General features: G+C 44.5%; 1 protein-coding gene across 4 annotated transcripts in view; it reads left to right on the top strand.

The window, feature by feature from the left end:
- Positions 1-27,605, top strand: part of col18a1b (collagen type XVIII alpha 1 chain b) — a 78,268-nt gene that overhangs the window by 38,436 nt on the left and 12,227 nt on the right. For 2 of the 4 annotated variants that reach the window (XM_079735174.1, XM_079735171.1), the window contains exons 2-36: positions 7,280-7,836; positions 9,154-9,234; positions 9,506-9,571; positions 9,718-9,793; positions 10,794-10,850; positions 11,561-11,703; positions 11,829-11,846; positions 11,954-12,160; positions 12,413-12,439; positions 12,541-12,603; positions 13,082-13,165; positions 13,602-13,652; positions 13,766-13,897; positions 14,216-14,269; positions 15,422-15,466; positions 16,215-16,346; positions 18,912-18,974; positions 19,382-19,408; positions 19,982-20,080; positions 20,420-20,455; positions 21,542-21,628; positions 22,081-22,113; positions 22,393-22,428; positions 22,515-22,574; positions 23,054-23,131; positions 23,301-23,336; positions 23,441-23,494; positions 23,997-24,068; positions 24,426-24,491; positions 24,647-24,677; positions 24,960-25,013; positions 25,717-25,751; positions 26,072-26,185; positions 26,448-26,595; positions 27,187-27,251. In XM_079735174.1, coding sequence (XP_079591300.1) covers positions 7,280-7,836; positions 9,154-9,234; positions 9,506-9,571; positions 9,718-9,793; positions 10,794-10,850; positions 11,561-11,703; positions 11,829-11,846; positions 11,954-12,160; positions 12,413-12,439; positions 12,541-12,603; positions 13,082-13,165; positions 13,602-13,652; positions 13,766-13,897; positions 14,216-14,269; positions 15,422-15,466; positions 16,215-16,346; positions 18,912-18,974; positions 19,382-19,408; positions 19,982-20,080; positions 20,420-20,455; positions 21,542-21,628; positions 22,081-22,113; positions 22,393-22,428; positions 22,515-22,574; positions 23,054-23,131; positions 23,301-23,336; positions 23,441-23,494; positions 23,997-24,068; positions 24,426-24,491; positions 24,647-24,677; positions 24,960-25,013; positions 25,717-25,751; positions 26,072-26,185; positions 26,448-26,595; positions 27,187-27,251 — 2,987 coding nt within the window. The remainder of the gene's footprint in view (positions 1-7,279; positions 7,837-9,153; positions 9,235-9,505; positions 9,572-9,717; positions 9,794-10,793; positions 10,851-11,560; positions 11,704-11,828; positions 11,847-11,953; positions 12,161-12,412; positions 12,440-12,540; positions 12,604-13,081; positions 13,166-13,601; positions 13,653-13,765; positions 13,898-14,215; positions 14,270-15,421; positions 15,467-16,214; positions 16,347-18,911; positions 18,975-19,381; positions 19,409-19,981; positions 20,081-20,419; positions 20,456-21,541; positions 21,629-22,080; positions 22,114-22,392; positions 22,429-22,514; positions 22,575-23,053; positions 23,132-23,300; positions 23,337-23,440; positions 23,495-23,996; positions 24,069-24,425; positions 24,492-24,646; positions 24,678-24,959; positions 25,014-25,716; positions 25,752-26,071; positions 26,186-26,447; positions 26,596-27,186; positions 27,252-27,605) is intronic. The other 2 variants (XM_079735173.1, XM_079735172.1) reach the window with 2 other exon arrangements.

The raw sequence follows: 27,605 nt of genomic DNA, 5'->3' as shown, positions 1-27,605 counted from the left end.
AATGGCCTACTTGGACTTCAGATTTTTGTATGAGGAAACAGAGGACACAAAGTGCATATTAAATATTATAAAAACAATGAATACAACAAAGTCAGTATGTTAACAACATCTGTAAACAAACATACTGTAACCCAACTCATGGGTTACAAAGTTACAAAGTGCACCTACACATCGGATTTGTATTGGGATGGGGCAGCTCTAATGCTATCCTCGCTGTTAGCCATGTTGTTTGCAGCTAAGCCATAAACATGAGAAGAAGGATTCAAGCCGATTCCAGTTCTCACTCTGCCACACATGCGACACCTCCTAGAGTGGAGTTTGTAGTTCACGTTTACAACCCTTTTAAACATTTTTTTGTCTCGTCCCTACGTCTGTGCTGTCTTAAATGTGAACACACAAATTGTCATGTTCCCCACCTACTGTTATGTCTTTCACCTGTATTGTCCTGTATCGCATCACTAAAAAAAAAAGAAAAAAAAAGAATCTATATATATATATTAATAATAATGTTTTTTCTTCAAAATATCGATATTTTCATCTGGAAATCGATACTGATATCGGCAAACTAAATATCGGCATATCGATTTTTTGACAACCCAAGTCAGGGGTCATCTTGGTAGGGGGAGCAGGTAGGGGTCAGGGGTCATCTCGCTCAATGATGCGTACAGGTACAATGTGGAAACTGGGACTCGAACATGGAACCTTTCAGTTTAAATTGGGACACCCTAGCCACTCTTATCTATCCTTCCATCCGTCGTCCATTATCTGTCCGTCTGGCTGTGGTGGGGCGCTATTATCCATCACCATGACAACCCCAGACCCAAACAGAGACAAACAACCCAGCGAGTCTCTGCGTCCGTCCTGACAGAGGAAGTGACTCAGTGCACCCTGCGATGCCACATGACCTCTACACCCCCTCCATGCCTGGAGGGGAGCCCCGTCTATCCCACAATCAGAGCACCCATCTCAGGCCAGGGGCCCGGAGATGGGAGGGACAAAGGGGTGGTGCGGAGGTATTCATTGTGGGGGCGGTGGGGGTAGAGGTGGGGGCAGTGAGGGGTGAGGAACCAGCTGGTCTGACCCCAGCTGGAATGGCTTCATCATATGTGCTAACGGAGGATTCTGAAGCCCACCCCACCCTTCTCTGTCTTGATATGTCTTGTTTATGTCTCTGTCTCTGTCTCTCTCTGTTTCTCACAATCTCTCTCTCTCTCTCTCTCTCTCTCTCTCTCTCTCTATATATATATATATATATATATATATATATATATATATATATATATATATATATATATATATGTCTCTCTCTCTGGGATGGTGTATGAATGCAGTAGATGCTAATGTTGTTGGTGATGTGATGTTTCAGAGGGTGGTCTACAGAAGGGCTACATGTAGAATATATTGGATATGTCTATCTCACACGTTCCAACACTCACTTATACTTTTCTAGACCAAAAGAAAGCGTACCTGATCCTGTGAATCACAGTTATGTGCAGTGAGTTTCTGAACGAGAGTGTTCTACGTGCTTAAGGTTGTTGCAATGGCGAGGGCTATGCTAATGTGGGTAATTTGGTGCAACAAGTGTAAAGGACAGCTCCCTTTATTTCCTCAAACTCTCAACTACTGGACAAAAAGGTAATTTATCGTTTCATACGGCCGACGGCGCTCTTCGGGAGACACTGGCCAGGGCTTTTAGTGGGTAGTTAGTATTTTTGTTGGCCATATTTAAATTTGTCCTCCAATTTGTTCTGCTTTCCAGTCGATTACTTTCCATCACTAGCCATCACTTCCATCACTTTAACAATCAAGTTTAACGAGGTGGTAACACTTTACAATAAGGGTACATTAATTAACCATTTGATAACATTACCTCATGCAGTAATAAGCATTAACATTTAATAAACAGTTAACTAATGGTCTAGTAATACTTTACTAATGATGTTTATGTTAAATACGGTATTAATGTATACATTATTTGTTTCTTCCATCTCTCTCCTCTCCTTCTATCTCTCCCCCTCCTTCTCTCCTCTCCCCCTCCCTCTCCTCTCCTCTTCCTCCCCTCCTTCTCTCTCCTGACCTCTCCTCTCCCTCCCTGCTCCTGCTTCTCCTCTTCTCCCCCCCTCCTGCTCCTCACCCCCTCCTGCCCACTGTGAGGAAGGGGGGCGGGGTCTTATGGGGAGTCCAAGGGAGGGGGGAGGGGAGTGGGGTCCCCTGGGTGGGTGGGTGGGTGCGTATGTGTGTGGGGGGGGGGGGGGGGGGGGGGGGGTGTTCCTCTGGGTCCTCTTTCCCATGGCTATGACTGACACGTCACTCCTCCCTCCCTCCCTCCAATCTCCCTCGCTTCTCATATACATCCATTCTTTACCTCTCTTTTCTCACGCTGATAAACTTTCGCTCTCACACTCATACATACATCTGCATGCACGAACACACACACACCCGACAGGGCAACACGCACACACACAACCAGTGATGATTGACGATCACATGTGCATACACTCACCCACCCACACACACATACACACACAGACACACAAACAATACATCAAAACTTGATTTCCGCTAAACATCCTGTGGGAAAGATGTTTGCGAAATGCACGCAGATTCAGATTCCTCCACGGTCGTGTGAACTGAATAGGGCAGCTAGTGTCCAAGGAAACGACCTAGGGGCTGTAAATCAGTTGTGACCTTTGACCAACCCCCCGCTACCCTGCCCCCCCTTGTGTCGTCACCAGCGGCAACAGGGCGGTACATGTGAGCGGCACAGGCTGCTGAAACAGGTTGCTGAACCTTCGGAGTCCAACCATGCACGCTTTGCTCATGGGCCACAGTAGGACTGTTTGTTCCCAATCTTCTCCTTTTTATTTGTGAATCCAATTTTCTAGGCTTGGATATTTTGCCGATGCCCATCTTCTTGTATTGTTTGTATCAGCCCCCACATGCACATAGTTTGGACCCCAGGCAGCAAAGCCTCATAGCATAATTGCCTATATTTTTGTCAAATTAGGATATCTAACCCAACTCTACTCTCCTAACGCTGCTGATTCTCTGTGCCTAGTTGTACCATAAAATATGACTTTGGTAATTATGCTATGAGGCTAAGGTTATGCTTGAAGTTGCGATGACCTGGTGAATGAATAATTACCGCACTACACTCAGTGGTTGGTAGGTTTGTAGAGAGTAGTGGTTTGCTTGTTGTTGGTTTATACAGGACCTGGGTGAGGCCTTTCAAACCTTCTCCAAGTTGTATGTCTGCGAGGCCATGTATGTATCAAGCAACCCGACAAGGTTGGATGACCCAGAGGTTGGAAAACACGACTGTAAGAGTAGTGTAGAGATTGGTTTTGTGTGTTCTTCATCAAAATGTCACATGGCTTTGATTCCACTGGTGTTGAGGTGCCCTTTGAGCAAGGCACTTTTGAGTCGTAAATACCTTGGGTTATTGTTTTGGAGCTATTTAAAGGATGTTTTGTTAACTAGTTCCCACACAGATTCTGGAAACTTCAGGTCTTGAAGGTCAAAGAAATCCCAAAAGTAATCCCTGGGATTACTTTGTACTTTGGGCTCGATCGTCTGGGATTGCTAATTAACAAAAACAGAGACACTATGCTAATGGTTGACTCAGATGGCCACGTCCCTGACTCAGAACACATGGCAAGAAGAACTTAGAATTGGTTTGTAAAATACATTTAGCAATTTGTTTTCAATGGTTACATTAATTGATTTGATTTTTGCACTTCAATTGGCAAAAATGCATGTGGTTTCACGAATATACGAGCGAGATATGAAAAAATCAAATACTGCCAGGAAAAGCCAACAAACTGCCATCTGCCATAAACATTTGTGTAGTATAAATCCAGAGACTAAACTGAACATTCAGAAATGCGCCTTTACTGGACTGTGTGAAATCAACAGTGTCATCTGTTAACATGTCTGCCAACTCGCTGGCTGGGGACACAGCTGGTTCCGCCTTGTCGCTATGTGAGATTAACCAATAGCAGCTGCACTCAGTGGGAAATTGGCTCGCCTCGGTCCCCTTGCCAAATCTAATTGGCTGCAATCCCAGGAGACTTGGCCAAGGGAACTCCGATGAGATGTTGGGGAGATAGCATTACCAACTGCATATTGGCAACCAAAGAAAAAGAAAATAACACAAAATGTTGCAGTGTTGTGTTATTATCGCTGTTCATTCACCTAAAGCGCCCCCTTACCACCAGGTGTGATGTTGATTAGCCATTATGAGCCTTTTTCAAATCCACTCATTAGTGACATCACAAATGGACCATGTGTCCAGTCAGACTGATGCTAGATGGAGCAGCCCTTACAATTGGGACAGTCCACCAGGAAGGCGGGTAGGGTTGATCTATCTATCATACAGCTGGCTGGAGTTGTGATGTAACTCGAGGGCCGCCCAACATGACACCTTGTGATAAAACAGGAGGCTTCTGAGTGCATCACCACAGAACACAAAGCTCTTGCTAGCCAGACCTTGGCTTGCTAGATGTGGTCCAGCGAGGGGGGCAATGGTGATTCGATGAAGAGTCAACTTGAGTCAAGATCAAGAGCCAAGTTGATTGGATGAAAACTACTTCTTCAAGATGAAGCAGTTGGGTTAGTTGAAGATTATTTCACAAGTTCAATAGATCAATGGCCACTTAGCCTCTAACTCTTCTCACTCTCAATAGTTAGCTTGACGTGAAACTCAGGTAGCTGGATGCATTGTTCTCTTGTTTCCCCCCAAAACCTCTTTTGGAGGACTGATGTCTCCTTTGTGACATTTCTCCTTTTCTTTTGGGTGGAGAACGGATTACTCTGCTTCTTGTGTGTTGGAAAACACAAACATTCACTTTTTGATTAATTCACTGCTGCACTTAGATGTGTATACACATTAAAGGAGAACTCAGGCAATTTTTAACCCCATTATTGTTTTCCTGAGGGTCACCCCATGTTGAGGGAAGCTAAAAATCAGGCGAAAATTAATTCGACCAAGCCAAAGATCTGCACTGGCTGCCGGCGCTACGGAATACCTATAACGCTAACCTATGGGGCAAGCTCTTTATTCGCTTTTGTGGCTTCTAAACACATTCAGAAAACCATTCCAAGAACGGATGCGCTACCAACCACTAGCAGTGGCTGTGCATCCGCCCTGCTATCGGCTAGTAAGGGCTTTCTGGATATGTCAACGGGGTAATCTGAGGTGTGTGTTTACATGCAAAAACACAAAGTTTATACTGTTTTGCCACACTATTTGAAACAAGCACGGTGGTGTCTCGTAAGGAACCAACTCGTATCTTGGAATGGTTTTCTGAATGTGTTTAGAAGCTGAAAAAGCGGATAAAGAGCTTGCCCCCATTTTTGACGAGCCGGGCTCGGACCACAGCGGATGTGCTTGGAAGGCCCTGGTTCGTGTCCATCGAGCACTTCTCCAGAGACCCCGTGTCAGACTGAGGTCTGTCAGGAGAATATGAAATTATAAGCCAGTCCCCAAACCGGTGGCCATTTCCCTTGAAAGGATATTTTTCTTCCATGGGAACTGAATCATCAGCAATGTTTCCCATATTATGATGTTTGGAAAAACACCCCCCTATTCCCTGATGTGAGAGACCCGGATCAACAAAGTGCACTCAGAGTGGTCAATTCAAAAGGGAATTTTGTTTTTTGGGGTTATTATGTAAAGTACAGCAGTCATTGTTTGGAGAGCTTCTGAAACATGGAAAATGTATTTTTTTGAATCCTCTGGTGCCTAAACATAAATATAATACTTATGGTGTGCTGTATATCAAACTGTACTTGCACTTACACACAAAAAGTACAAATATACATTATACTGTGTGGAAAGTATTTGCAAAGTCGCCAAATATGTGTTTAGTAGTATGTACAAGTGTACAGGTGAGTTAATACATAATCATGAGGCTTGGAGACAGGTGATTGTGCTGTGATGGTTGAATTTAACACATGTATTCACCACTGAGTGTGAGTGAATACAGGTAAACAAGTGATCAAATCCAGAGAACCAAGGTATAAAATCCATTAATGTCACAATGATTGCAAACAAGTACATTGTTTTAATCTAGTAAGTAATCTAAAACAAAGTTGTTGACAAATGGATGGATAACTTTGCTATTGTCTATTAATTTAACTTTTTAACTGTTGACGCCATCTTTAAAGGCCCATGAAGTCGTCAGTCTTTCAAAAAAAAAGTCTAAGAAGAAGTCCCAAAATTACAGTTCAGACCACACCCCTACAAAACCTGACTGAGATGTAGAGGAACATACCTTTTGATGTTTTCCTGATAAGTCATAGTGTTCATTGGATCCATCAATGTGCTATGGCTATTTAATCTTTCTGTTGTCCATCACTTTGAATAACATTGAGTTTGTGCTTAAAGTGCGACCAGGGGAGAGAGGAGGGGTGTCTGTGCTCTGTCTTTGACCTCAAGCTAAGAGCCGGTTCAGGTGTCTTTTACGAGCACATTAGACCTCAGGCAGCTATCACAGCTGTTGAGAACACTGGTGGCTCTCTGCTCTACGCTCTGCTCCTCATGCCCTAGTGAACGAACAGCGGCTCTCTGGCTCCAGCGTAGGCCTGCACGATAAATCATTATAAAATCGCAATCTCGATTCAAACCTCTGTGGATCAATTTTTTAATTAATTCGATTTTTTTTTCAAATTATTTCTAAAAATCTTTTTTTTATTTGTTTTTTTAAGCCTTAATTTACAGGTGTTTAGAGTTGGTTCAGTAGTTATAAAAGGCCAGCAATTAAAGACAATCTGCTGCTGTATGTACAAATAAATCCTTCCATTTTTGATACTGCACAGTTATAAAGGGCCACATGAAACGCAACGTGCTAGAGGTGCCAAAAAACTATGTTTGGTACTGCCATTTCTTTTTTTGTTTGTTAATCGTGGCAGAGAATCGTGATATCAATCAAATCGTGAATCGTGCAGGCGGGAGCCACAGGTCAGAGTCGGGACGTTTTTGCGTCCCTGAACTTGTTACATTTTTGTGCATCGGCTTAAACACATACACTTACACGCACGCACACACACACACACACACACACACAGCATTAACCCAGGCAACATCTACCTCTATAGGCAGCTGTCTTACTCAAGGATACTGGTAAGGTTAAGGTGATCCGGGGATTGAACCAAGAACCTTGAAGAGTAACCACAGACTTATTTCTAAACGAGTTTGATTGAGACCACTTTGCATTTAGGGTCTTGATGACTTTTGAAGAGATCTTACCTCCCTCTCTCCCCCCCTCCCTCCCTCCAGATGGGGACGAGGTGTCCCTGGTGCAGCTGATCGGGGACCTGGTCCCAGACCAGATCACCCAGGTGCTGGGCCCTGGCGGCGTGCCCGCCTACGTGTTCAGCGGGGAGTCAGGCTCGGCCGTAACCGGGCAGCCCGCCCTGGCCCACCTGCCCAACCCCTTCTACCGCCACTTCTCCCTGCTCTTCCACGTGTCGCCCGCCGACGACACCGCCGGCGTGCTCTTCGCCGTCGCCGACGGCGACCAGAAGTTCATGTACGTGGGCGTGAAGCTGAGCGCGGCTGACCCGCGCTCGGGCCAGCAGATGGTGCGCTTCTTCTACACGGAGCCCGACTCGGAGGCGTCCTACGAGGCAGCTGCCTTCAGTGTGCCCGCCCTGGCGGGGGGGTGGAGCCGCTTCTCACTGGCGGTGTACGAGGACCAGGTGACCTTCTACGACGGCTGCGACGCCACGCCGCAGACGGTGCGCTTCGAGAGGTCCCCCGACGACATGGAGCTGGACCCCGGCGCGGGGGTGTTTGTGGGATACGCCGGGGAGGCCGACCCTGACCACTTTAAGGTGAGGGCCGCGGGAGGGGGGTCCCAAGGATGCAGGCGCGTGGGGGAGGCGACGGGTAGCACATGTTCTTTATAGGGATGTGAAATTTGTGCGCTTTTCTGTTAACACAGGGAGGAGTTTGTGTGTGTGTGTGTGTGTGTGTGTGTGTGTGTGTGTGTGTGTGTGCGGGTGTGTGTGTGTGTGTGTGTCTGTGTTTGTGTGTGTGTATGTGAGAGTAAGTGAAAGCTTGAATGAGTGACTTAAGCTCTAACACCCTCTCCCCTTGTTAATGTGTTACTTGATATAAAAAATATGTTGCATTTCATTAGCAGGCTGAACGCACATGTTGCCATGATGTGACACAGACGTGTGTTGACTTGGATACAATAAAGATACTCGGGTCAACATCAGCTGCTTAGTCAGAAGTCAGGTTGTTATCATAGTTCTGCATTGAGAGACTCCAAGCAGAAAGGTTCCAGGTTCGATTTGCAATTCTTGCCGTCGAACCTGGAGGTATCCTTGGGGCAAGATGCCCTTTAACCACGACCAGTATGAAACCTTCTACCAAACAGCAGCTCTCTCTCTCACACGCTGCCTCACACGCCCAAAGAATAACTCTCTCATACGCTGCCTCACTCGCCCACTGTATAACTCTCTCTCTCTCACTCACTGCCTTACTCACCCATTGTATCACTCTTTCTCTCTCTTTCTCACACGCTGCCTCACTCGCCCACTATATCACTCTCTCTCTCTCTCTCTCTCTCTCTCTCACAGCTGCCTCACTCGCCCACTGTATCAATCTCTCCCCTTGCCCCCTTGCTCACAGACTCATCTCTTCCCTTGGTATAACACCCGTTGTCCATGGCCACCGTGCGCTGCTTCACTGTGTTGTCCTAACAGTGTGTGTGTGTGTAAGCGGGGAACCTCTTCACAGAGCACTGTAGGCCCCTGGAGGGCCCCTATATGGCCCAGGGGAGCCAGGAGACTATATACTGAGGAGGTGATCATGAGCTGCACTCAGAGTCTCTTAAAACTGAACAACCCCACTGGGACTAGTGATGTCTCTTTCTCTCTCTCTCTCTCTCTCTCTCTCTCTCTCTCTCTCTCTCTCTCTCTCTCTCTCTCTCTCTCTCTCTCTCTCTCTCTCTCTCCCTCTCGTCTAGTTTCTCTCTCTCTCTGTTGTCTCTAAATGTCATCCCTGTCTATCTGTATCTCAGTACACATTGTATACGGCTGACACTGTGTGTGTGTGTGTGTGTGTGTGTGTGTGTGTGTGTGTGTGTGTGTGTGTGTGTGTGTGTGTGTGTGTGTGTGTGTGTTGTTTGTGTGTGTGTGTAGGGCTCCATGGTCCAGCTGAAGCTGGTGGGTAACCCCCAGGCTGCAGAGAGACTCTGTGATGATGAAGACGACTATGATGTGGTGAGTAACACCTTTATTTTTATTATTTATAGCAATAATAGTAGTTTTACTAATAAGCAATACATTAATACATACAACTACACAATTATACAATTAAAGATGTAAATATATGTCTATCTCACTCTGCTTTTTCTCTCCTACTTATGTGAGATAAATATAAATCCTAATGTCTTTCTCTCTCTCTCTCTCTCTCTCTCTCTCTCTCTCTCTCTCTCACTCTCTCTCTCTCTCTCTCTCTCTCTCTCTCTGTATCTCTCTCTCTCTCTCCTAGGCCTCTGCCTCTGGTGACTATGGCAGTGGAGATGGCGAGAGGACAGAGTCGGGTCGCACGATTAAGGTAGAATAAGGAATAACTCCTTAACACTACTGTGGTCATTGACCCTTGGTCACAAACAGCCTTAGTGTATTTGCAGTGAATCCACTCATCTCCGAGGTCTACTCTGCGCTCTACTCTCGTGTCTTTTTCTATTATATTCCTGACAGACCACTCCCGCGACGGTGCGGCCGGTTCCGGAACCGCCTCTGACCTCATCAAAAAGCGCCGCTCACACCGAGACAAGTAAGCACCCTTCAGTGACCTCACATGGGGGTTCACGACTGCTTTACCGTGGCTCAGGGGTCGGGAGCGAACAAGCAGTGACTATATCCAATGTCTGCGAGATGCTTTCCCTCTCGGCTACAATAACACCGCGGTGGAGTTGTCATGGAACTGGATTGAACTTGTGTGCACATATGCACTGGCCTGTTGTGGAAGTCTGCTATGTGGAGGGGATATGACCAGACTTGAAATGGTATTCCAGAGTTCCGTCACAGAACGATTGAGACACTTTAAAGCTCTCTGGCTCCCCCTGGTGGGGGTTTGGAGTCACTTGTTCAATTCAAACTTTAGAACCGCTTTAGAAATGGCTTCACTACACAGATTTAGGACGAGAAACTACTTCATTGCTTGGTATCAAGGTATGGTTTTAAGCCATGGTTTGGATGATTTTCTGGGATACATTTAGGGAACTTTCAAAGTTCTAATTAGGAGGACAACTTGGTAGGATTAGGTCTCGTTAAAAGTCCAATTAGGAGGTAATCTTGGTAGGATGAGTCTCGTTAAGATCCCAATTAGGAGGACACCTTGGTAGGATGAAGCCTCGTTCAGAGGTCCAATGAGGAGGACAGCTTGGTAGGATGAGATCTCGTTAAGAGGTCTAATTAGGAGGACATCTTGGTAGGATGAGGTCTCATTAAGAGGTCCAATTAGGAGGACATCTTGGTATAATGAGTCTCGTTAAGAGGTCCAATAAGGAGGACTTCTTGGTAAGATGAGGTCTCTATTGGGAGGACATCTTGGTATGATAAGGTCTCAATAAATGGTCTCATAGAAACATGGTTTCTTTTAGACTTCTCGTCGGGACAATGTCTTGCTAAGAGGACTCATTAGGACAAGGTCTTGTAAAGACTTTTCGTTAGGACAAGGTCTCGTAAAGACTTCTCATTAGGAGAAGGTCTCGTTAAGTGCCAGCGTGGTTCAACCCGAGGTTTTACATTACGTTACTGTCTGTGTGTCATAGAGGATCGCAACCACCAGACCTCAGTCCAACATGGGCCTAGAACCCTTGGCCTCCCAGGTAAGCCTCCCATGTCCGCCTGGCCTTGGCCGGATTGACTTTTGCATGGGGACGCAGATTTCTGATTGGGTTGTTGCCCTGGTGGTGGTGGTGTTGTTGGGGTTGGTGGTGGTGGTGGTGGTGTAAGGTGGCTGGGTGAGTTAGGGTGGGAGTGTTGCCCAGGGAGGTGAGGCTGAGGGTGGGGAAGCTAGATGGTAGAGTGGGCCCTGGATCTGGTGGTGGTGGTGGTGGATGCGTTTCCATTGTTGTTGTATGATCTTAAAGGTAAGGGTTCTCACAAACAAAGGCTGAATTATTTGGTGGTTGTAGGCCTGTCGCAGTTAGATGTTATATCGCCATCTACGTATGTTTTTACATCATTTCTGAGCCTCCCTTTACTTAGGATTCTCAATTGAAATATAGATTTACTTCATAATCTAAACCGATCAATCTATATAAAGTTATTGAAAAATATGGTTTATGTTTTTATGAAAAATGACATAAAGTATCTTTCAGCATTTCATTGTTTTTTTGAATCCCACAATCTCACAATTCAATTTTCAACATTTTTAATTCTCAAAATACATGGTTTAGTTCAAAGTGTACGATTTTTATCAAAATTTCTGATTTATTAAAAAATTATTGATTGCTCCCCAATCATCGATTTGGGTGATTTCATTGTAAATATTACTCTTTTTATTTTGTCTCTTCCCTCGAACCACTTTACCCAGTCCCAGCAGGGGATAAAGGGCAAAAGGGCAGCCAGGGAGACAAAGGTACCACCGGGGACCGGGGCCCCACGGGGCCCAAGGGAGACTCTGGCCCAGGCTCCTCGCAGGGCTCCATCTCCCAGGCCGGGGGCCGAGGAGATAAGGTAGGGGGACACCAGGATGGCTGTAGCACATAGCATGTAGCATTGCTAATAATGTGAATGAAACATGAGTATTGTGCTGAAATTCAAACCTTGTTCATATTATTTGTGTTTGTGTCTCATTTTAGGGGGACAAAGGCTCAAAGGTATTTGCACTTCAAAATTAACATTTACCAGATGTTTTTTTTCAATATGAAAATCAGCATTATAAATCTGAAAATAATCAATTAATTATTATGTTTTCCCCGCTCAGGGAAGTTCCGGAATCGGTTACCCCGGTAACAAGGGTGATCGCGGCCCTGCCGGGCCCGCAGGCCCCGCCGGCCCCCCGGGGCCCACTGCCCAGGTGGTGCGGCTGGGAGACGGATCGGTGGTCCAACAGGTGGCCGGACCCCCAGGACCGAGGGGGCCCCTGGGGCTGCAGGGCCCCACGGGACCCAAGGGGTCCGATGGAGAGCCTGTGAGTACAGGAATCAGTCAACTTTATTTAAAGAGCACTTCCTGGACAAAACGGCGACACGCAGTTTTTAAAACAAAACATTATTAATATAAACAGGTGAAATTTTTTTTACATTTGAGAAATGGATTAAAACAAAAAGATAAAACACACTACTAAACAAAAATGTGTTGTTTCAAGATTTAGTTAAAAAAGAAATTGCTTCTGTTTCATATTTTACTTGGATTGATTTACGACTGCATTCATCTCCTTCAGGGTGATCCAGGAGAGGACGGGAAAGTCGTAAGTTATTAATTTGTTTTTATCTATTTAAACCCATTTCTTGCATCACAGTACGGTTTCCATGATGGTGTTGTTGGTCACCATGTTGTTCTGGTCTACAGGGACCTGCTGGGCCCCGCGGTCTTCAGGGGACGTCTGGAACCCAGGGGACCAGAGGAGAGAAGGTACTGCAACCATCAAACAGATTAGACTCTGTTAGATTAGATTAGACTACATTAGATGAGATAACATTAGATGAGATTAGACTACATACCAGACTAAATTAGATTTGATTAGATTAGGCTACATTAGATTAGATTAGATTACATTAGACTACATTAGATTAGATTAGACTACATTATATAAAATTAAATAAGATTAGACTACATTACATTAGATTAGATTAGACTATATTACATAACATTAGATTAGACTACATTGGATTAGATTAGTAGATCGGACCAGAATAGATTAGATTGGGTAGGATTGGATTGGATTAGATAACGTTAGATTAGATTGGAATACATTGTCTTGGGTTGGAATAGACTGCATTAGATTGGATAGATTAGTATGGATTAGGTTACATTTAATTAATGACCATACATAAATTGATGAATTCATGAGAAAACAGTGACATCAAGACGGGTCTTTGTTCTCCTGTAGGGGGACCGTGGAGAGGCTAACCCAGGACCGAGGGGCCCCCCTGGGCTGCCCGGACCCCCGGGCCCCGGGTCTGCGGACCACCCGGTACATGTGCTATAACAGGGCCTGAAGGTTTCCCATTCACCGCTAAAGCCAAGCTAGAGCCCCATGATGCTGTAGCTGTACAGGGTCTAGTGTAACAGCTTTCAGGTCATCATCTAATGACAACAAGGTTTGGAGTACTTAAGACCATGGAACCTTTGTAAGATAAGATAAAACTTAAAAATCCCCCGGAGGGGGAAATTCCTGTGTTACAGCACAGCAGCAGTGGAAGACACAAGATGTAATACAATACAAATACAAAGTAGTGATAAGGAAAACAAAAAGAGATGCTAAAGTAAACGGTAAAGTAAGGAAAAAAAGACAATCAGGGCAAACAGTATAAACAGTACAAATTATAAAGTCGCTCAGTGCAAGTAATTTGTAATTTCTCAAAACAGTGTCTTAATCAAGGTATAACTGTCATCTTTTTACTGTCCAGACGTACGTCGACATGGAAGGTTCCGGGTACCCCGACGTGGAGAAAATGCGGGTACGTTGATCATCACAACAATCTGTAACTTTGTGTGATCAAAATGGACGTCAAGACATAAATAATACAGAGAAGATGGTGTGAGTTACCTGGTCCATGTTGGGTCCTACCAGGGTCTACGTGGTTTACCAGGACCACCGGGGCCTCCTGGACCTCCCGGGATATCGGTGGCGATGGGGGTCAATGGCCCGGTAGCGTTCGGACCCCCAGGACCCCCAGGCAGCGACGGAGCTCCGGGTGTACCTGTGAGTCAACATGTCTCTTTTCATTTTTTAATTTAAACAACATTACTAACGATTTAGGTTAGATATCTCTTTTGAAGAATTGCAACAGAGCAGTTATGCCATAATGTTTATGTTCTAATTAAATAAGGTAAAATTTAGAAGGTAAATAAAAATTGCGACACCATTTGCCATCCTCTTATAGCTACAATACTATGCATACTTTTTATCCATTGTGCTTCTGATATTATTACAAAAAAATCATCACGTAACTCGCTGAGTCACAACATTGGGTTAGCTCGCCGTCTGCTCACTCCTTAACTGAACCTTCTGTTGTTCCAGGGACCCCCTGGTCCCCCAGGACCCTCGGGCCGGGCTGGAGCCCCAGGACGTCAGGTGAGACCAGCCGCTGTTATGTTGTTATCCATGCTTCTCAGAACCCCACTGCCCAGAACCAGTTGATTCAGGTTTCAAGATAAAACCTTTGGAGCCATTTTATAAACCTGGCCCTGAATCAAGGCCAACTTTGTTAGTGAGTTAGTTAAGTTATTACGTTTGGAGAGCCAAAGTCACGAAGTGCTTCACAAAAGTTGAATTGTTAGAACAGACTATTAACATAAAGAAATAATAATAACCCAAAGAAACAAACAAGAAAACATAATCAACAGCGTCGTGGGGCCCGACTCCTAAGTGGGGGGGGACTGAGAATGAAAAAGCAGTTGAGGGTGGAAACAGCTACTGGCCCAAAGGAAACATCCCGTTCCTCCTACTGGATGACTCATATATCTGGAGGCAAATGTAGACAATCAGACACAAACCCAGGATTTGAAATTATTGAAAAATGATTTGATAGATATCCCTTGTGGACCTCATGCCAATCTGCCTGGAGTGGTCCCAGGACATTTGGCCAGTTATCCCGGAAGGTGCAGATAACCGGACAGTCTTCAATTAAATTAAATAACATTTTATTTGTATAGCCCTTAATCACTGCTACAGTCTCAAAGGGCTTATCTGGCCACATATTTATAACACCTCCCTGACCCTAGCCCCCCCCTAAAAAACTCGCTTAACAAGAAAGGAAGAAATCTTGAGGAGGAAAGCAGAGTGGGGGATCCCTCCTTCCAGGGAGGGTCAGGAGTGCCATGGGGGCCATAATTGACATACATACTGCCAAAAACATTTTAAACCAGTGATGGGGTCCTGGCCGGTTAACCATAAGGAGAGTCCAGGCATCCAGCCTTCGTTTATCAAACCCAGCGGGTTCCCAGTTGCCCAGTATGGACCACCGACCCACGATCTGGCAGGACTGATCATCAGGACCGGTCTTGTAGTGGGCACCGCCCAAGCCGGCCCGACTGTAGTAGTCGTCTAGTGGGCAGAAGTCTTCTGACCAGGGCATGGGACCACCAGTAAGCCCTGGTCAGAGGCCTCAGTGACCTACTGGTGATGGGAGGATGGACTGGTCAGAACTGTATGCATGTGCCTGACCATGCAAGAGGCCAGTGTAGATTTTAACTTTGATCATCATTTCCTGTTCTATCCCAACAGGGAGACAGCGGGGACCTCGGACTCCCAGGGGGCTCTGGGCAGAAAGTACGATTTGTGTAATTTCCTAAATGATTGTCTTCATTTTTTTAAACCGACTGAATCTTTTTAATGTTTTCCATGATATCTAACCTCGGTGGGTTTCTCTCTCTGACCTTCTCCAGCAGGAGTCGGTTGGCTCCAGCTTGTTTACTGGGCTTCTGTCTTACTTTACGCCTTCCTCGAGGTCTAGCGACGCGCAGGTATCAGGGGTCTCAGCTTCAGTGGTGTCTATGCCTAAACGCCTGCCATAAGACGTCTGTCTCTTGCTAACGAAGCCCGCTGCTAAATGCCTACTAGTTTTTCCATGCTCCGTCGATTGCTCGGAAGCGGTTGCTAGATTATGCCCACCCTCCATTTTCTTGTTCTTTTGATTAACCAGAATAATGGATTTGTTACATTATTATTTATCAGTAATTATCGTTTCTTCTCCGATTGTGTCGTATGTCTGCGAAAGATGAGGCATAAATACAATATTATTGTATTAATCATTGTGGAATATCGTATGATCTTCTAACTCTGGAATTGTCCTTGGCCTTGACTCAGAAACTCACTTTTTTTCACTTACTCTTTCACTTCATCAACATTAAACACAATTTGTTTAGATTGTTCCAAATTTTTAAAATTGCCAAAAACATCCTAAGCCACCTTTCCCCTGTAACACGACATGTACCAACACCCCCGTTGTCATCCCCTAGTGTCTCCCAGCACACTGACCCCTAACAGCTAATGCCCACACTTCCCCCGCTCCTCCTAGGGCACCCAGGGTAACCCGGGACTGGAGGGCCAACCTGGAGAGGGGGGGCTGGCTGGACTGCCTGGGCCAATGGGACCCGTTGGACCGGCCGGACCACCCGGTCCTGCGGGTTCCCCCTGCAGTCTTGGCCGGGTGAGTACGACTCCCACACACAGAAGCAGTAACGGATGGTGGATGGATGATGGATAAAGACAGCAGATGATAGATGGTTGATGAATGGCTGGGGGGCTAGACGATAGATGGGGGGATGAATGGGCGTGTGGCTGGATAGATAGTATTAGATTGACATTCATGGGATTTGATTAATGTGAAGGACAAACGCATGGATGGAGAAATGGATTGGTGCAAAAGTTAGAGTCGATTAAAGTCACAGTGTGTATGACTGAATTTTCAGAATTCCAAAGGCTCCATGACAGTGTTCCGTCCACTCTCATAGGCTTTGCCCCGGCGTGAGTGGGAGGGGTTTAGCAGTGCCGATTGTATGATTCTTATAAACAAAGGAAGAAGTCCAGACGGGCACACTGCAAAAAAGGCCCTTCTAGAAATAAGCCTAATATTTCCAAATCTAGCCAAATTATCTTGTATTGAGCGAAAAAATCTGCCAATGGGGTAAGAAAAATATACTAGGTTTGAATTCTTAAAACTAGCAAAAAAGTCTAGCCACTGGAAAAATGTGCCTTAAAAAAAAAAGTGCCTTAAAACTAGACAAAAAGTCTAGAATTTGAGCAAACTGAGCTTACTTTAAGCAATGCAATCGTATTTATTTAAGACAGAGTAACTTAAAATGAGAAATTTAGTCTCTTAATTAGCTGACTATTAGAATTTGGATCTTGGAATAGGATTAATAACTAGCAAAAAGTCTCTTAAAATAAGCATTTTATTCTCTTGAGCTTACTTTAAGAATTAATACCTTGACGTTATTTTAATTACTAGCCAAAAAAGTTTATAACAAACACAAAATCTTTAAACAGCACAATAAAAAGTTAATTTGTCTCAGATGAAGGCACCAGAAGCATCTTCTTTTTAGCATTTCTATCTTTATAAAGTGATTTTTTAATCAACAACCATTCCAATCTTTCAATCATTCAACACCGCAGCCGTTGTGCCACTCAACGATCCAGAACTGGGCCAGGTACGGCTCCAGCTGCATTGCCTCCAGTGTGTAGCCACCAGGGGCGCTGGTCTCCCACAATGCCTTTATTATCTCACCGACAATGTAACAGGAACACGGCACACCTGACCAACACACGCAACACTCTCACTAATGGTCGCAATCACACTACACGTCACACAACAATGGAACAACCCCCCCCCCCCCACAACAACCAACCACAAAGTTACCCAGGGGGCCCCGAACAGGTTCAAACCCCTATGACAGTTGAACCCCCATAATCCCTTGCGGCTCCGGGACCAGCGTCCACACACCCATGGTCGCTACAATACCTGCATTTGAAATCCATCGCGCAAACACATTTGGAGCATTTTCAGGGTAGGGTCGGGCATGCGACTGACGGGCTGAAATAACTTAGATTTGCCCCCAAAAAATTCTTCTATTGAAATTCTTTCAGATCATTTCACTAACATTTAGTATACATTAACCCTGTGTATAAGATAATTAATTAATGACTGGTTGCTGCTCTTATGAGACCAAGAGTTATGGTCACTTCCCCTTGATGACCTAATATGATAAACCAACCAGGTTGCCCCATTCCCAAGCAAAGGTGGTCTAATAGTGAAGTGTCATGTCAACAAGCCTAGAAAGACTAGAAAACCATGATTTGGCGCTGTGTAATCATTTTTTTATAGGTCTAACCCTCAAATCTTTATTGAGTCATATGAATTTGGCTCATAGTCGTAGTGCTAGATTTCCGTATTGTTCGTGGAATCGAAGGTTGTACCAAAGAATACCACGTCTACAACTCGCTTTGATATCATATTTGAGCATTTTGGTGCTCTGTCAAATGTTATGAAATTAATTTAGTGGGCAACACAGAACTGTTTAATACCTTTTTCCAAATAAGTCAAACTCTATTGTTATGTTTGTCATGTTTATAATGACAATAATTGAATTATATAAATTGCTGTCAGTTGAACAAATTAGTTGTGCAAGTGGTCTCAATCTTAAAATAAGGACATAATCTTGTTCCTTTAATGGGACAATTCGCAAAAGATGTCCATACCTTTTAACTAGTTAAATTGAGCTGAAATTAGCTGGTAAATCTTATTAAGAAAAAGTTTGATATATTTTCTCAAAATAAGACAATTTTTCGTATGTGAAAAATGCTTGGCAAGATTCTTTTTGTTTTTAGACTAGAAAATTACAAATTTTCTAGAAAAAATGTTTTTTTTACTTTCTTAAAAAATTTTTTTTGCAGTGCAAGCATTTTCTAATTTGTGATCAGTTATAGGATGTGATTTTATGGATAACATTATTCCAATCACTATCGCTGAGCATCGAATACAGATACGTTTAGGTGGTGTTAAGCTAGGAGCTAGTTGAAATGTTGCATGATGACGGATCCATGATGGATAGATGAATGCATGAAAAGCTGGATAGATGCATGTCTGAACAGACAGATCAGTAATTAGAAGGATGTCCAGTGTGGCTGGATAGGTCCAGCCTCCACAGACTAGCTGATCAGTGATCAGTCCTTATAGATCGATTAGTGTGTTAACTTCTCCCTCCCCTACCTGTAGGGAGGCCAGGGAGGGGATTCTTTCTCCTGTTCACCAGGACAGCAGGGTCCACCCGGACCTCAGGTGAGGGGACACTAGGGGCAGGCCGTGTGCATCTTGTGCCGTGTTCCTATTGGTTCATTCGGCCCGATACACTGCACTATTTGGGCCGTCGCTATTTTGTACTTGCTGTTCAAAATATGAGTGTACAATTACGGTTTGCTATATAGTTATATTTAACACACATAATGCACTGTAAAAAAAAAAGTGTAAACAGATGTGCACTTATTTCCACAATGTATATCCCATGATGCATAGCGCTTTTCATCTTCATCTGAATCATGTTGTAGGTAGAGGGACATTGGTGCCTCTTTGACCACTGTTCTTGGTTAAACTAATTGGGTCTGGGATTAATAAAGTTCCTCCAGTATTATTTCTAGTGTTGTTTCTCTCTGTGATCTTACTGATTGTCTACCGTGTTGTGGTTTTAGGGTCCCGCTGGTATCGGTGGTCTGCCTGTAAGTAATACAGCCCCTCAAAGCCAGGGATCTTCTCGATGTCTTCTGTTGTTTTGATACACTGGTTGTCCCTCCATGAATGTTACTATTGCATCCCTTTAAACGTCCTTAGATTATAATAAAACATTTTTTTCCTCATGTCCTCTTTCTTCTACTCCCCTTCCATTCAAACTCCACCACTCCTCCTCTCCCCCTCCTCCCTCTATTCTCTCTCCTCCTCCTCCAAATCCTCCTCCTCATACCCTCTCTACTATTCCCCTTCCTCTTCTTCATTTTCTCCACCTCCTCCTCCCCCAAACTCCTCTTCCTCCTCTCCATCCTCCCCCTATCTCTCCTCTCTCACCTCATCCTCCTCCCCCCTTCCTCCTCCCCCTTTCCCTCCTCTCTCTCCTCCTCTACCTCTTCCTCCTCCTCATCCTCCTTCCCCTCTCCTCCTCGTCCTCCCCCAACTCGTCCTCCTCTCTCCTCCTTCTCCGCCTCTCCTCCTCCCCCTCGCTCTCCTCTCTCCTCCTCCTCCTCCCCCCTTCCTCTTCCTCCTCCCTCCTCCTCCTCCTCCTCCTCCTCCTCCTCCAGGGGAGGGCTGGGTTCCCAGGTATACCTGGAGATAAAGGTGCTGAGGGGTCCAGAGGTCGTGATGGGATTCCTGGCCTCGACGGTCCACCAGGCAGACTGGTAGGAGACACACAGCTGTTCATGGATTACTGTTTACATTCGTGAGGCTGAGAACAATCAAATCAAGTTATCCTACTGGAGTGGCAGCAAAAAAATTGTAATTAGCAGTTTTATAGTTTGGCCCTAAACCATGTAGGGATTTATAGGTGAGCAGCATGATTTTAAAATCAATTTTTGGACATACAGGGAGCCAATGGAACGATTTAAGAATTAGTGTAATGTATTAAATTTAGTGGTATTGCAAAAAAACAAGTAAGACAGCTTTTTGAATTCTTGACAATTTCAATACAATGCTACATAACGCATCATTTTTTGAACTTCTCTTTGTTTTTCCTCCAGGGCGATAAGGGAGAGAGTGGAGAAAGAGGAGAAAGGGTTGGTTTGAAATACTTTACTACATACTATTTGGTCACTGATGAAGAATGCAACCAACCATTTAGTTAACCACAAAAGGCTCGAACAACCGGTTTAGAGCCTTATTAGCTTACATTTAGAAACTTAGAAGTGTATCAGTCAGCAAGTTCCTGCCACCCCATATATAGATACACATATATATATATGTAAGGGATATAAAACGCCGGTCATTACCGCGAAAATGAGCCCCGACAGGGCGAACCGGATCTTGCTTTTACATTACTTATACATTATCCTGCTAATTACATGGCTACTTGCCAAAAATGAAAAAATAGCTTCACACAGTGTGTCTTTTTACACTTTATTTGTTACCATTCGTAGTGTCAGCTGAGAAATTGTTCGCAGCCGACTAGGCTGGGGTTGATAAGTTACCGGACTACTTGCGGAGTGATACGAAACACATGAATCCGAGGCAAAAAATCCACTTTCCTTGACAGTGCTCAATTATGATTAGCAACGGTCAATTATTAAAAAATAATTGACCGCCGAACGTTGGGAAGGCCCATGCAAGTGAATGGAGCATTCTACAGGTTGAAGACGAGCTTGTAGAATATATATATATATATACATAGATGAGTCTATATATATATATATATATATATATATATATATATATATATATATATATAAACACATGTAGATACCCATATATATGTATATATATACATAGATGAGTCTATATATATATATATTAAAACATGTATATACGCAGTTTCAAATTTACATTTTCATTTAAGGCATTTGGCAGTAGCATTTATCCAACGCGACTTACAGCGGTTAAAACACACATCCAAACACCGACGCCGGAGTTAACCACGCAGGGCGACAGCCAGTTCGTCAGGAGCAGTCAGGGTGAGGTGACAACTTGAACCTCCAACCTCCAACCCGCTCTACCTCCTGAGCCAAGCCAACCTGACCGAATGTTCATAATGCTAAAGCTTAAAGTTTTTCCATTCCCACTGACTTCCTCCATGATGTCTCTGTCTAACATCCCCCACCACATTAGCTGACATGTTGGACTTCCTGTTTTGATACTTTGTGATGCAGGGTCTCCCAGGGAGAGAGGGAGGGCCCCCTGGACCCCCCGGCACCCCCGGGGCCCCGGGACAGATCCTCTACCAGCCGTCCAGTGACGTGAGTAACACATTGAGAGACCCTCAGACAGCGAGGAGCTGTTTGTTCAAATTGAACTTAACAAAGATTGGTCTGATCTCACTCTCACTCACCCCCTCACCCACTCAATCTCACTCCCTCACTCCCCCACCCACCCACCCTCACTTACTACTCACCCACTCTCACTCATTCACTCACCTAATCTCTCTCTCTCTCAGTTCCTCACCCACCCTCACTCTCACTCACTCACTCTCACTCACTCAACCACTCATTCAATCTCTCTCTGTCACCCACCCACACTCCTCATTCACTCACCTATTCACTCTCCCTCACTCACCCAGTCCTTAATCCACTCACTCTCCAACTCACTGCTTACCTTACTTAACCATAAATCCATTCACTCACTCATAATTGAATGCTAAATTGCATGTTGTCACCTGCTCACTAACTGGCCTAACTTTCTCCCGCCATAGTATAACGACATATTTTGGAACGAAGACGATGAGGTGAGCGAGCACACACTTGGTGGTCCCATCATGTTTTAAAGACTGGTTCAGCTAGCCAAGTGTTTGGCAGTGAAAGCATATTTTAATATCTACCTCACTTTCGATGTACTATACATTCAAATCATGGAGAATCAGAATCAGAATCACTTTGTTCTGTAGGCATTTGTTCTTGAATAATGAGGACTTGTTAGATGTTTCACTATTAGTTTATAATGTTCCTCTTGAATGATGAGGACTTGTGAGATTTTTCCGAACAGTTCATGTGTTCCTCTTGTTTAGGGAGAAGCTGGTTACCCAGGGCGACCAGGATTCCCGGTACGTGTCGCCATCTCCGCCAGTCAGAGAACAATCAGAACAACACATTTTTGCATTTTTACAGCATGTGATGTTTTTCACTTCAGGGGCCGATCGGACCCAAGGGAGACCCCGGACAGCCAGGGATCCCAGGAGAGGCGGCCAAGGTAGGCTCCTGACCTCATGGTGGTAGTGTGTTTCTGAGCAGGGATGATCACGTTCTATAACTTCAGCTTCGGGGGTTTTGTTTGGAGGAAATTATGTGAACTTTGTCTTTGGTGAAAAGGCTGGCTAAGCTAGCTGTGAATAAACCTGTTCGCAGATCAGTTTTAGTTCTCGGCTACATTTCTAAGATTTCATGATGTGTGAACCTCTTTTGAGTTCTTTATTATGTCCTTTTACTTTCTGTTGGAGGAATTTGTTGTATTAATTCTAATGACTTTATTTGCATGCATTTATTTAAAACATTACTGTGTCTGAGTGAACTCATTATCACATATAAATAAATAACTAAGCATACTAAAAAAGTCGAACATATGATGATGTGATGCATCACATATCTGCCTTTAAACACTGAGTCACTACGACGGCGTTTGTGATGAGGGATGTAGAACAGAGTGAGTGATGTGTATGTTCTGTTGTCCAGGGAGACAAGGGAGAGCCAGGGATCATCAGAGATCGGGACGGGAACGCCATCTACCTGGGAGGGCTGTCTGGAGCCCCAGTACGTGTCTGTGTGCTTCAATGACAGACTGGCTCTTCTTTGGTCATCCATCACTTTAAAGCTCTACTAAACTCTATCACCATAAATATTGAATATGAATCACGGAAATATTTAAAAAGATATGAATGATGTGGATGAATTAATAATACTATTGAATTTGTTTCCTTAGGGGGTTCCAGGACGCCCTGGCCCTGTGGGACCACCAGTGAGTATAACGCAATCTTAAACACAGTTTCAAACACTGTGTTCACATTCATCTACAGTGAAATGCTTCAAACAGAGAATACTTACATGTTTCTTCCCTCCAAGGGTTCATACGGTCCTTCTGGTCCGAAGGGGGACATCGGGTTTCCTGGCAGACCGGTCAGTTGGGTCCTGTTCATCCTCCTCGTCCTCTTCCTCCTTTGTATCCGTCTGTACTGTAAAATCCAGATACTCAACATGTTCAGAGGCTTTAAAGACAACATGGATGTGGTTGATGCAGAGAATATTTAGAAAAATGTTAGAAAATGGCAGAAATAACCACAGTATGTCGTTCATTGGTACTTATTGTGGACTGGTTAGAGCTGACAGTATCATCTGGTTGAAGCAGGCTGGCCCATAGACCTTTGGGGTCTTGTAGCCCACGTCTTGCAGCGCAGCATACAGTAGCTTAGGAGCAAGAAGCAGAGAAAAACAGATATCCAAATGTGTACAAGAAAATATATGTATACATCAGAAACAAATGATCAATTAACAGCAGCAGAGAAAATTAAATATTATATTAACTGTCACTGAAATGAATGCTGATACTTTAACAGTTCTCTAGTGTTATTGTCTGTTTGTTGGTGTTGTCTTCAATCAAGGTGCGTTTGTTTTATTGCAGGGTCGACCTGGACTCAATGGAGCCAAGGGACCGAAGGGCGACTCTGCGTCTAGTGCTGGCTCAGGATACCCGGTCAGAACCCCGGAACCCTAACGTCTGAGCTTTACACGGCTCACAATACAGCCCGGAAATCAATTAGGATTTAGTCAATTAGCGATGGATAACCCTTGGATCCATAATTATCTTCCTTAATTAAGGCATTGCTTAATTGTCCTTAAGTCCTTTTTTTTTCAGCTCAACACTTAAAGCATCAAATCAAGTTGACTTGTTGATTGATTTTGTGACTTCAGAACACATAAATGTGCAGATGTTGGCTGCTTTAGCGTTAGCAAAGCTCTTAGCTAGTTCTCCATGTGCAGTGTTTAATTTTGACGATAACTAACCAGCGTCCGATCACTTTAATCAATGATACCCGTTCTGTTTGTCTAGGGCCCCCCAGGGCCACCGGGGCCCCCTGGTGAACCGGGAGGCAGCGGCTCCCCGGACAGATTCAGTGTGAGTATCATTAAGAGAGGACCTAACAGAAGGACACGTGGAGCCGAGTGTGCAGAGCACAGACTGAAGAATCAACGAGGAATGCATCAATACATGAGGGTTACCTTCTAATAACTAAATAACCCTCAGATAAATGACCTGTCTTGTCGTTGCAGGGTTATGACGACTCCTCAAGATATCATTACGGTAATACCCTTTTTAAATGTTTTTATTTTGTACAATAATCGTTCTTTCTTCCGTTATTTGACCTAATATAAGTTTTTAGTTTTTCTTTCTTTAATAGCTAGTGGGCAGCATTTTATTATATATGTTTATCTTAAGCACGTTCTCCCTTTAATGTAAACCTTCTTACAGTCATGTTTTTGACGTGGGTTTTGACTTATTTTGACGCCACAACGTTATCATCATTATCTTCATTGTACGAAACTAGAGACACTTGTATGTAGACGTGTCTTGTTTTCCCCACAGCTACAAAGGGAGACAAGGGTGATAGTGGGATACCTGGAATCCCTGGGGTGCCAGGTAAAGCCCTGCCCTCGGCTCAAATCCAGCACTCACATACACCTTTTACTTCTATTTGACCAGTTAGTCATTTAGTCAATGATTTGGACATATGTCTAAGCAGCGAGGCTGCTCAGACATCTGGGTGTTATGGGTGAGGCATCTGGAGGTTAGGGGTGAGGCATCTGGGTGTTAGGAATAACGCATCTGGGTGTTAGGGTTGAGGCATATGGGTGTTAGGGGTGAGGCATTTGGGTGTTAGGGGGAGAGGCATCTGGGTGTAAGGGGTAAGGCATCTTGGTGTTAGGGGTAACGCATCTGGGGGTTAGGGGGTGAGGCCTCTGGGTGTTAGGGGAGAGGCATCTGGATGTTAGGGGTGAGGCATCTGGGTGTTAGGGGTGAGGCATCCTCTCTAGGATGTCTGCAGGTGGTCCGCAGGTGTTGGGTGTCACACACATACTGTCCCGCATCTGTAATGGAAAACATACCAGCACAATATCTGGGATGCACCTAAAGGAGTGGAGCCTAGTGGCATTCAAATCATATTGATCAGGGCACACGTCTTGATCAGGGGTTATTTATAAAAGAAGTGTTATGGTCAAACCATTTTCTGGAGTTTCAGCATGTTGTGGATTTGGATACAGGTAAGGGGCTGTCCAGATTCTGGATGTATTACAAATATTTTTGGTAAAACAATGATCTAAAAATGAACTTTCTGTTCCAGGTTTAACCTCCGACTTTGACATCTACACCTTCAAGGTCAGCCTCAAATCCCTTATTCAAAAAGAGGCTCATAAAAACGATTCCGTTTGAATTTAAATATTCGTGTTTACACTAAATGATGAGCAACAAGTGATATAAATTGCTGGAGAATCCTTAAGATAGATATCCCTCCGCAACAGCAACAAATGAAGACTTATTGCTATCGACATGACGATAATATTATAATTCGAAATGAAAATGGGCCTTATCTCAGTCGTTCGTTCGGTCTACGCACAGCAATCTAAGTCATTTCTGAAAGGCATACATTCTCATTTCTACATCCTGCCAAACCTTTCTTACTTCCTGTCTCCTGGCAGAACGAGATGAAGGGCGAGCGCGGCAGCGAGGGAGTGAAGGGGGAGAAGGGCGAGCCCGGCGGTGGGCACTTCGACCCGCGTTATGGCACCACTGGAGGGGCCCCGGGACCACCGGTATGCCCCGACAGCACCCATACTGTGATACATCACCCATTCATCAGTCAACATTACCAAGGGGATTATTGATACAAAACTGATACTTTAACCATACTTGTAATGTTCCATTAGATATTACCGATACTTTACCGATAATTTCACAATACTTACCGATCACCAATACTATAACAATACTTTAACCATGCTCTATGTGGCAGACAGTGATTCTCCCAGCATGCATATGAACACTTTATTTTAACACTTATGTATTCCTATAAAGGGTGAATCTGTAGTGGGGCCGCCGGGGCCCCGGGGCCCGCCCGGTGCCCCAGGAAGAGGTTACGAAGGGCGGCAAGGGACCCCAGGGCCCCCAGGAGCCCCTGGACCCCCTGGTGCATCCCTCCCTGGAGCGTACAGGGGGTCTCAGAGTGAGTTAACACCACCCGGGGTCTGCTGGGTGGGGGGGTTAAGGGGGTGTCCATATGTATACGTATTAAGAAAATATACAATATTTAAAAACTTCCAACAATTAAAGATAATGTCACGATAAAATAAGAAAAGTATTGTGAATTACACAAGAGCACAAAATCGATCCACCTTTGCATGCGTGGGTTCGGATCCCATCCTCATCGCCAATTTGTATTATGTTTGACATATAATATAAGCATAACTTGTTAATAACGGATTGACACACAATGCAGGTCGAGACAATGATATCCATTTTAACTCTGATTTACTAGCGCCAGCACAATGTTACAAGTTACACTTCACAGGCGCCGTAGAGCGCTCCCTAAGGCATGGGAATAACAATGTAACTATCCATTGCATACATAACGATAACCCTAGTCACATGTTGGGGTGATTGTTAGTATTCATTATCAGTCATGTGTTTAAAGGACATGTGGAGAGGTACAAATCCCTGTAGCAGTGGTACCTGTCCCAGTTTACTATTCACCATCATTCACTACATACCCATCCACTGTCTGATGTTTGGCTCTTCTTGACATTTGACCCCTCAGCGATCAGTATTCCAGGACCACCGGGGCCCCCCGGAACGCCCGGAACACCCGGACCCTCCTCAGGGGTGAGTTACGCGTGAAGCCATCTTCCTGTTCAACCGACGCCACATTCAAATCAGGGTAAAATGACTCACAATGCAGATCCCTAGGAGCAGGTGGACGTTAGGCTCCCTGCTCGAGGGTGCAGTCACGTAGCTTGGGGACATTGGGGATCAAACCTGTCTGTCCATTGGGAAACAGACTTCACAGACTTCTTACAGACTTCTGATTCTTCTCCCTGATCAGAAATGTTGAGTTTCCATGAGCTCTTCAAAACGTAACATGACCTGGAAATTCGTAACTTGACCCAACTAATTAATAATGTTTACATATTTTGACATTTGCTATGATATTCTTTAGGAATCGAGCAGATTGCCTTG

The sequence above is a fragment of the Pollachius pollachius genome (genome assembly GCF_949987615.1).
Source record: "Pollachius pollachius genome assembly, chromosome: 4".
NCBI lineage: Eukaryota > Metazoa > Chordata > Actinopteri > Gadiformes > Gadidae > Pollachius > Pollachius pollachius.
This window is presented reverse-complemented; position numbering and strand designations above follow the sequence as displayed.